Source organism: Nothoprocta perdicaria, unplaced genomic scaffold (genome assembly GCF_003342845.1).
Source record: "Nothoprocta perdicaria isolate Ctin4 unplaced genomic scaffold, notPer1 scaffold_160, whole genome shotgun sequence".
NCBI lineage: Eukaryota > Metazoa > Chordata > Aves > Tinamiformes > Tinamidae > Nothoprocta > Nothoprocta perdicaria.
In genome coordinates this window covers 1,609,426-1,620,328 of record NW_020454761.1, presented here as the reverse complement: position 1 = coordinate 1,620,328, position 10,903 = coordinate 1,609,426, and the positions used below count along the sequence as shown (strand labels likewise).

Below are 10,903 nucleotides of genomic sequence, written 5' to 3'. Positions count from 1 at the left end.
TTTAATAGTAGAGTATTTGAAGGGAAAACAGTACCCATGGGATGGTCTGTGTCTGCAAGCCRTTTATGGTTCTCAGTTACTGGCACGGTTATTTTAGTGTGGATTCCAGAACACAGACAATATTTGGATAACTCATTCCCAGATAGTATGTACTGGTGGTTTCTTTTTTTCAGTCATGAGTGCTTAAGACTGCATTTTACTCATTGCCTATAACTTCTGAGGGATTTCATTGCACTTTTGACAACACTGGTAAATTAATTCAGACAGTTTCACAGTACTATGATTCCTATAATGTAAACTCCATAAGACATGGACTCAATGGCCATGAAGTACATAAAATCATATGTTTACAAACTTATTGAAACTAGAAAGTAAAGAAAAAAAGTTTATTTATCCTTATAATAACTTTTGCAAAATATAATAGCTTAGATTATTTTATTTTAACCTGAAGCTTTTTCTATTTATAAAAAAAAATGAAACATAGTTGACAATGATATGGATACAACAATACTATTTGCTATGTTTTATTTTCTACAGTCTGGTTAAAAGTAGCATGCAAGTAATTGACTAAAAATACTTGTATACATGTTTTATTTTGAGATAACAACTCTACCAGTAATGGATAAAAAACGTGCCATGAAAGTTTAAATGAAAGTATGACAAAAAGAAGAGTAAATATTTTTTACTTGCAAATATGTTCTTGTTTYCCTACTGTATTTCATTTATTCTACTAATGTCTTATTATCACGGTCTCTTATAATTTCTTTTTATACATTTTAAATTGCTTTATGTTGTTCAATCACTTTATTTCATTTTTAAATGATTAAAATTTGGGAAAGGCATGAATACTTAAGAATTTTTGCTTGCTTGCAGGAGAATCTTTTATTTACACATGGTAGCCTGTCCTGCTCAGCACTGTACTGAATCTCCTCTGACTTCCGCTTAAATCTGTCACTGGCTGCAATGTATTGCATGCAAGGACGTAGATGTCCACAAGACTGAACGTTTAACCTGTTGGTGGTTGACGGCCTATCTTGTGCTGAATCAAACCATTCATGAACTTTCTAAATGCAGTCATTTGTAAATAATATGCACAAAGATATTTCCTTAAGTGTATGCTAAATATTATCAGATTGGATAATAAGCAGATTGACACTTTTTTAAAAGTATATCCTAATTTTAAGGAACTATTGTGATGTAATTTGTTTAGTTATGCCCCTTAGAAGGAAAAAGGAGATGCCTCACTCCAGTGAGATCTCAGCCGCTACCCGAAGGCAGTTGTACATCTCCTGAGGCAGATCAGCCCGAGTGAGATTGTTTCCATCCAGGCGCAAATGTGTGATTTTGGAATACGTCAGTGGTCCAACAACCTTACAGAAGCTTCTCAGTGGGAACTCTGAAATGCAGAGGGAACAAAATAAGAGAAAGCACAAGTAATTTGAAATCAGAACAGAAAATATTATTTTTCTTTCTCTTTTTTTTTTGTTTTGATTTATGACTGTGACCCTGAATTTATTCTTTTATTTTGCAATATTTTTTTTGTGTCTACTGATGTAATTTCATGAATTTTCTAGAATTTGAGGGGTTTGGGTGAGGAGAGTTTCTTATCATTAATTATGAGGTGTTCAGTATTTTAAGACTTGATTTTTCAAGTGCTTCATGTTCCCAGTATCCATCCAATTTTTAAGACTTCATCTTATATTTGGAGGTCCAATTTGTCACTTAGAAAAAAAGAAAAGATGAGTAAGCAGTGTAACTGGGGTTGCAAAGAGAGGAGGAGATTGTGCTGGGTATATTATAGTGGAAGAGGGAAAACAGAGCTGCATAAAATAAAGAAGGAAATGTCTCTAGAAAAAATGAGAACAGGAAAGTGTCTTACCCTTATGAAGAGTCAATCCAGTCGATGTCTGTGTCATGTATTTTCTGAATATATTCTTTCAAATTATTAGTTTAAGAATGAAAATTGGGTTTGAGGATAGGGACGGAGTTGTGCTTTTAAAATTGTATAACTGAACTTTTCCGGGGAAAAAAAAAAAGAAATACAGGGATAGAAGGCAAGTGTAAATGTAAAGAATATTTTTAGAACTTTTTATTTTACTTTATATGTCATGCTATATACTCTCTTTATTCAGATGACATACATTTTGCTTTCCATAACCCCAAGAAGACTTGGAATGGAAAGCTATGTCTTGAATCTTATGAAATGAAATATTAACTGTGAGCAAGAAATAAAATGGAGAAACTGTGCTTCATATACACAAGCAGACATATATATATTTATATCATACACCTCTGGCATGCAGAAAAGACCTATTCTCAAGAGATGATCTGTGCAAATAAATAGAATATTCCTGCATASCACAATGAGTGTACTGCAAATATTGTCTTTTATTCTTACCTCTGCTTTGATTAAGGCTATCAAAAAGCACCATCAATGATAGAGAAGTAGTGTAAGAGTTTCGCTTTTCTCAGGCCCAGTGATATTGATCAAAGTACAAATATTTTAAAGAGACTACTGTAAGGGAACTCATTTGGTAGTATAAGGGCAAATTTCACACCTTCAGGTGCTTTTATATTGCAGAAGATTGATTGTCTTCTTAAAAATCAGGGTAGTCTTCTCAAAATTGGAAGCACATGGCTTTGTGAACTCAAATCATAGCCCCTTCTAAATTGTCTTATATATAAATATAGCATGGTGCATGACACTAACTCATCTAAGATAGCTTGTCATTACAATTTGTGTGTTGTAATACTAAAGGAAGTAATTACCTTTCATATCACCACTTTAACCTCAATGATGTTCTTCTAACACTGACAGTAGAATCATCTGATGTCATTGATAAAATATGGCTGGTGTGAACTAAGTACAAAGGTATACCCATCTGTACAGGCAATTTTTTAAAGTATGAAATCTTAGGTGATTTGATCATGGCAGAGTTATGATGTTGAAGAATGGGCAAAGATATGCATGGCTTTCTCAAAAATAAAAGAAAGTATTTTGAATGAGGATTAGAGAAAATATTCAAATGTCTTCCTTTCTAAACATTGAAACCAAATTTATTTATTTATTTATTTATTTTTTTTTTTTTGGCCTACAAATTATGTAATTAATTACTTAGGTCTACTTTTCTACAAATAGCAATGCTAAACACTAAATTTAAATTTACTTACTCATTTCTTCATATTGTTAACAATTTCTTATTGTTACTATTCTATTTGCTACTATACATAGCACTTAATAGCAAAATGTATATGTATATACAATAYATTTAAATACAATTTGGTAGATGCCTAACTTTTTAAACTATGTAAACCTCACTTATGTAAACGACAGTTAATCTGTGTTATGAAACCAACAAGTTGTGCAGACAGTTCTTATGAGATTGCACCTCTTTGAAAGCAGAATCTGATCTAATATTTACAGAAGTCTAATGAAGTCAGCCAAGGACATTAGAGTACCATCTCCAATGCTTGGCCCATAGTGTTTTCATTTGGCTGTTAATTTATTTTACAGTGCATATAACTCTCAGTTGTTAGAAGCATGCTAAAAATGTTTGTTTTCCAATTGCAATCTCCACTAGCAGAAAGTAAGGTAAGTGTGTTTTGTGAATACATTTAGTGTGCTGCATGTGCAAAACAGGTATGTTCTGCATGGGGATAGTCTCACACTAAGTAAARGGTACCATTGCATAATATATACCATTCTCTCACTTCCTTCTTTATTGCCGTGATTAGTGTTACAGATGCTCCTCCTAAAATGTCATCATGAATGTTAGTTTGGATATCCAGTTCTATCTAGTGTAGTTGGTGGGCTCTGCTGTTAATACCCAGCTACATGCAATACAGAGGTTCTACTTTGATTTATTAGATAGAGATTAGAAAAATTCTTCAAAATTTGTCTATATCCTAATTTGCTGTCCTCCTTGCCCAATACTCCTCATATCATAAGGAAATGAGAATAGAACACATTAAAATGAAGCTGATTCATTGTATTATGAAAGCTCTTGCTACATATCTCCTCTTGTTCAACAAGCTCAAAGTCATTGAAATAAGTGAATAAGATATTTCTCAGGTATTTTTTGATGTATGGTAATGCATAATGATTGTAGCAAGCCTAGGATGAAATCCCTGGACATAATTTGGAAAAATATTTCCATTTCCAGTAATATTGAAAGGGTTGGACTCAGGTGGCTCCTCCTYAGTAAACAGATGGGCTCTGAGGTGAATGAAAAGATTCATTTGCAGTATCTGCAAAGGTATCTGAGAAAAAGGCAAACAACAAATGAACTTTGAAGAAGTACCTTTATGTTGGTTTTCAGTATAAGTGACAACTTCAAGCTATGTAAACTTAATCTGAAGGATCAACATCCTCTTAACTGTTGAACAGGGTATCATTAGCTCTAAGACAAGTCTTCCTCGTTAACAGTACATATGTAACATGAAGGAATGGAAAGAAAGCTGTCATTGTTTATAGTAATCCTTGGTAGTAATCCTTAGCCAAATCTCTAGCAAAGGAGGTGAGGTTTTTTTAGGAAAAAAAAATTATTTGTCAAGTCTCAAGTGTCAGAAAATTATTTGTTGAGTCTTAAATGTCAGTGCAGTCAATTAATTTTTTATAAACACTAATCACTCAGAATGCTAGRATGGCTGCAATAAATCAACTGCAAATGCTTTGCGTTTGATGTATCTGATACCTCTTTAAATTGAAAGGATTATTGCTAACAAAATCTTGTCATTCATTCCTAATTAATATATTAAGGACAAAATATTATGCCTGTGCAATTAATGAGTTAAGAAAATTTATGGAAACTTGCCACATTTTTTAGGTAAGCCAAACCAATAAACCAATCCCTGATGTCATTTGATACAGAAGCAGTAAATAACCAATGGACACCTGTTCCCCACACCATCACCTGCTGTTGCTGATCAGCATTCTGGAAGAACCGGTGTCATAGAAAAAATCATTTGTTATCACGGTTAGGCAGAAGTCCTTGGAAATTTGAATGAAAAGAAAACTCATGCTTAGATAGCTTTCAGGAGGCTTAAATCGTCCACTGTAAACATTAAGAATTGCCCCATTTAACTTGTAAAGTGGTAATTCTGATATCAAGTGATGTGAATTTTGCACATCATCATTGTTAGCTCTTTTAGGAGGAACAGGAGAGTGATAGGATTTGCTATAGATGATGACCTTTCCTTCTCTCTAACAAAACTTGCTTTATTAACGTTTTGCTGCAATAGATTTTTGCTGCGGAAAAATTAGGTCTGTTAGCTGACAGTAGTATGCTAGGAAAGTCACTTAAAGAATAAGTAGGCAAATAGAAGGGGAGTCTGGGGAGTCATAATGATGATGTAAGATGTCCTGCAGAAAATAAATGTGATGTTTGATGTGTACTGCCTCTCTGTTCAGGCCCAGCTGGCTAAGGAGGTTCTGAAGTGAGGGCATCATCTCTCCAGCTGTCTACCTAGGCAGATGGTCATACATTAGGATTAAAACAGCCTAGGAAAAGCCTTGTACCACTAGAAATTTATCTGCCTTGTGGACTTCCATAATCTCATGCAAGGTGTGATATTAATTGATTTTAAAAGGAACTGTTTTCAAATCACAACTGAATGGAGTCAAGCTAGTCAACTGGTCATGTGATTTGGGAAATGGGAATAAAAGAGGAAATGGTAGGGACATCTCTTCAGAAGTCTGAGATATATTTGAAGGGATTCTACATGTGAAGAGGAAGGAGAGGGAAGAGTGCAAATAGAATAAAGGAGCTACTTTGTGGCATCTTTTTCACTCTGCCATGTGCCTGGTCCCTTATGATGTTCTCGCCTCCATCTCTCCACCCTTGCAGCACTTTCACTACCAGCTTTTTGAATGCCAACAGATATTGTATTTTGATCAGCATTGGACAACGCTCTCTTTTGGTTACCTTAAAAATTCTGAACATCTTCAGCATTCTTTGAACGTTTTCTTTTTCCTCAAATGTATAAAATAGCTCAATTAGCTTCTATACMGTTATTCCAATTCACATGATATGAGGATCAATAGTACCCAACAGGTCATCATCCAATTCTTATGTATTTTAAAAACTATAACTGCCAATTTGTAATGTTAATTTGGATATCAATGAGAGAAATGCCTCTCTAACAGTTTGGATTATAGAGAGAGAAATGCCAATGTGGTAACAGTSTGGCCATTTCTTCAGACTAGTTGAAGTGCCCCTTAGGATACTTACATCCACCAGGAGTACCTTTGCTATGATCGTTAATAAAAATGGGCAAATTAACTCACTGTTTATTTTGTTGACTTGGAGGTAGAAGTTTTCAAGGTTCTCACTGACAGTAGGAATACTCTTCAGCTGATTAAATGAGAGATCCAGCTCAACTAGTGATGTGATATTGAAGACGTTGCCAGGTATTCCAGAATCTGTTAATTTATTGTGGGATAAACGTAAATATTGCAGGGCTTTAAAACCTTGGAAGTACTCATCAGGAACATTGGAGATCTGGTTATTGTCAAAATACAGCATGAGCAAGGAGTGAGGCAGTCCTGTTGGTAGCTTGGTAAGTTGATTGAAGCTTAGATCAAGATACAGAAGTGAATTCAGGCCTTTAAAAGCCCCAGAAATAGCCTCTGCTTTCAGCTGGTTGTTCTGGAGGTGAATGACAGTCAGATTCACCAACCCCTCGAGTGCACTGGGATTGACTTTTGTGATCTTGTTGTGACTTAACTGCAGATCATCCAGCATTTTGGGGAGGGGTCCAACAGCTTCAGTCAAATTGTTATAGTTAATATGAAGTTTCTTCAGATGTTTTAGTTTAGAGAACACTTTTCCCTTGATTTTTGAATTTTCCAAATGATTGTGATCTAGGATCAGCCACTGCAGGTCTGTTACATTATCAAATGTATTCTCTTCAATGCCCTCAATCATATTGTTTCGGAGATAAAGGTATTTTATTCCACTTGGTACAATTGGAATGGTTTTCAGTTTAAGATTGTCACAATACATGGCGGAAGGATAGCTTATAGGACAATTACATTCTGGGGCACAGACTGCTGCGGAAGGCCCAAAAGGATCATAACCATAATCATCTCCAGGACCATAGTCATACTGGCAAAAAATGCCACTAATCAATACCAGAAACACAGGCAGGGAGTTTAGAGTCATCTTTGCAGTATGTCTCCTTCCTGTATGATGGAAAGGAATAAAAAAAAAAGTTATAATTTTGAATCTCCCTAATATTTACCATATAAAATTATGATTCATAGCTAATTAATTCAAACTTCCCATTTAAAGTTAATTAAAAATTATTGCTTTGATAGTACTGCATTGTTGCTACTTTAAACTTCTGTAATTTACAGTCCTTGTCATATTTTAATCTGCCTTTGCAGTGTGAAATTGCAGGTGATTTTGATGTAGTAAGTAAGTAGTAAGCACATTTTGAACATCACTATGAARCAATTCATTAAGTCACAAGAAGGAAAACAATCCATTTTTTTCAATCTTGCCACTGAGGAGTTTTAATTTTTCCTCAAGGTCATGTTCAGAGGAAGCTTTGTCATTCAGTTTTTATCAACTGCTCTTTGCTATTCCTAATATATTGAAATGCTTCACATTTAAATAACATGTGGTGATTTGGCACAAGTTCAGAAAAGCCAGGAAAGATAAAAGACACCATAGCCTGATAGTTTGAAGTGGATCATGCTTCAGTTACCCACTAAGTTTTCTATTAAGCTAAAGAAGAAGATAATATAAATACATGGTGTATTCTTTTGTACTTGTCGAAAACCCAGCACTGCAAAGGTCTGCCTGAGTATACCCTACCTGGTACAGATCTACTGTGGACCTCCAGTGACTGGATTTCAGGTAATAAGAGAGACCTCAAAGAATGTCTTGTATTAAAAGAAAATAAGAATACATAATTATGATTGTATTCTGTGTCTATTACGATCTAAATCAGTCAAGTACTTGGTTCATTTATTTGAACTTTGAATTCGCATACAGTAAAAGGATGTTCAGTACCTCTGTTCTGTGGTCCAATATAAGTTGTCTCTCTGTTTTAAGGGTTCTTTTTTTTTTTTTTTTTTTCTTTCCTGTGAAGATTAATATCTTGTTATTTCTTACAACCTAGATAGATGCCAAGTGGGACAATATATTTCACTCCAGTGACACTGAAGTCAGGGAGCTTACTTTGATTTACACCAGTAGAAGACAAAACTCAATATACTTGAGCTCAATTTAAAGTATAAAATGGCCTGGAAAATCCTTATAATCCCCTTCATTCTTGAATATTTCCAGAAATCCATACACAGCTTGTAAACAGACCACCAGATGTTGATCTCCAATGCAGGCCAGCCTCCAGCAGAATAAGTTAGTCTTGTTACTGTTTATCTACCATTTAGCATTATACAGAAGACATAGTGTTAAAATAGAGTAAAGGTTAGAAAGTTTTTCCCTGTTCTAAATTTCCTTGTTTTCATTGACATAAAAGCCATGCCCCCATTGTGGTCAGCTAATAATCTCCAGCCAATCTCCACAACACCTCTAAGCAGGGCCTCTGGATTTCTTACAGAATGGCACACAAATTGTTAAAAAATTTTTCTMTGTCCAGTCATCCAACAAGTCCCCCTGCTGGATGCTAAACTGCTGACCTTGGATTAAAGAGGATGGCTATATATCTTTCCTATGATGTTGTTCCTGTTCAATTTGCCTAATTAGAAATTATAGCACAGGAAAATCATTGAGAATTTTGGAAATGTGAGTTGTCAGTGCAGTTTTCATTATCTGTTGTTCATTACTGTACATGAACACACCAACTCAGCCTTCAGTCCCCTGCTGGTATAAATAAGTATGGCTTATTTACTGTACTTTGGAGGCAAAGAAGCTGCATTGATACAATTCAGTTAAACTTTGATCCTATTCAGGTACTGAACATTAAGGATGGAGGAACTTGCTCCTGCTTCTGTACTCCCAGGTGTAAGGCAGAGTGAATCTAGCGTGTAGGACTGCACTCTCTGGCCTTACAGATATTTTATACATCTGCATCATTTTAGAGTCCTGTGGATACAGTAGTATAAATGTTCTAGTTTGAATTCAAATTCCATTGTTTTTGTGGTTTGAAATTATATTTATTATGCTTAATTTTATTATTAATTTCACAGACTGACAATTCTTTTAAAGGGTTTGCAACATTTAAATACTTTGCAAAACCTGGGAATAATTTAATGAGTTAGAATACAGRGTTTTTTGAATGATTTTGTCAACATTTCAAAAATGTGATGACTATTTTGTAATGGAAGTGCATATATATGTGACAAAATAGCCCACAAAATGTGCTGCTGTTTCATTGCTGAGTTCTTTGTATATATTTCTAAAGGTTTCTCTGTCAGACAAGTAGAAGGTAAATACATTGTGTACACATGCTTGTGCTTGGATGTTACATTGAACTGTATGAATCCAAAAGATAACATTAGCTGCATTCTTACATGGTTACCTTAAAAGATAAGCATGTTTAAAGTAATTGTCTATGTGTGTTCTTTTTAGATTTTTTTTTTTTTTTTTTTTTTTTTTTTTTTGTGAAATACTTGTGAAAACATTTGTGAAGTTACTCAGGAGACATGCCAAAACATACGAAATGGCAAATCCACAAATTTAACAAAAGGCTTACTGCAGTGGAAAAGACGAGCTATTTTGGAACTATTCTTTACTACTGTGACTCTAAAGTTGTCATGAAATAAAATAAATAAATAAACATATTTATATAACTATCCTTAAACTAATTATCCTAATACTGCAGTGTACAGTATGCATGAGTTAATATTAAAAATTATCAATAGTATACTTAAAATGTGCCTTAAAATGATCAACTAAAAATGATAAACTTCCTTTAACTTTCCTTTTATTGCTTACTTCATTAATTATTTCAATATCTCTATACCTCACCTTTCTGCAAAATGAAGCCCAAGTGACTTAATAAATGAAGAGGATCGGTATGGAGCTATTACTAAAAGATTTGTGAATGAGTAAAAAAGAGTAGCTTTTTTAAAATCTCTTTGCACCGTACTCCACTTCTTCCTTTGAAGCAGAACAGCAGAGACTATAAAAAAGAGCAACATTGGTGCACAAAACATGTGAGGTTGTTTTAAGGAACCCGAGAAGGCAAATGCACTAAACAACTGTTGATTTGTGTTCAATTTTTGAATTGGCAAACTTGTCCTGACATGTTTTCATGTTCTCATTACAGCTTCATTCAAATAGCTGAACATTACAGTTAAAACATGCAGCAGCACTTACCTTACCGCCTTGAAGCTGCTTTCCTTAATTCCCAGAGCAGATGCAATAAGGGACTGTATCAACCAATATATGCTGTAAACAGTGTCAGGAGGTAAACGACTGCCAGATCTTCTGTGTTACAAGAGGGGAAAAAAAAAAAAAAAAAAAAAAAAACCCTAGTCACGCTGTGCTCTGAAGCTGCTATGTCATCATAGTGATCTTGTGGTGTGGCATGTACAAAAATGCAGCTCTGTAATGAAGTGCAGGTGGATACCATATTTTGTACAAGGACAACCCATCTACTATTCCTTTGGGATGAGGAAAATGATCAGTGTTTCACAGACCTGAGAAAGTTCAGACCACTAGCCATAGCCTTACACAAGGAATTTTTGTATTTCAGAGGGAAAACATATTATATTATAAAACAAATCACAAACAGACTTTTATTTCCCAACTTATTTTACACAGCTAGACATGCGCTAACAAATAGCACTCAGACCTCAATGCTGCTGTGCTTTTCAAGCCAAGTGACTCATTCTTCTTCTTTTTTTTTTTTTTTAACTACCTTATGTCCACAATAGAATTTTCTTAATACATGTTAGCTTAATTATTGTAACCGAAGATACAGGATTATC

General features: G+C 34.4%; 1 protein-coding gene across 1 annotated transcript; it reads right to left on the bottom strand.

Moving 5' to 3' along the window:
- Positions 1-556: 556 nt before the first annotated feature.
- Positions 557-10,395, bottom strand: LUM (lumican). Its single transcript, XM_026035514.1, has 3 exons — positions 10,290-10,395; positions 6,287-7,183; positions 557-1,396 (listed from the first exon to the last, which is right to left on the bottom strand). Exons 2-3 carry the CDS (start codon positions 7,161-7,163, stop codon positions 1,242-1,244), a joined length of 1,032 nt encoding a protein of 343 aa, XP_025891299.1. The 5' UTR covers positions 7,164-7,183; positions 10,290-10,395; the 3' UTR covers positions 557-1,241.
- Positions 10,396-10,903: the final 508 nt, after the last annotated feature.

Coding starts and splice junctions, on each gene's coding strand:
- LUM (XM_026035514.1), bottom strand. CDS start 7,163: ATGACTCTAAACTCCCTGCCTGTGTTTCTGGTATTGATTAGTGGCATT. Junction 1,397..6,286: donor CCAAGTCAACAAAATAAACA/GTGAGTTAATTT, acceptor TCTGCATTTCAG/AGTTCCCACTGAGAAGCTTC.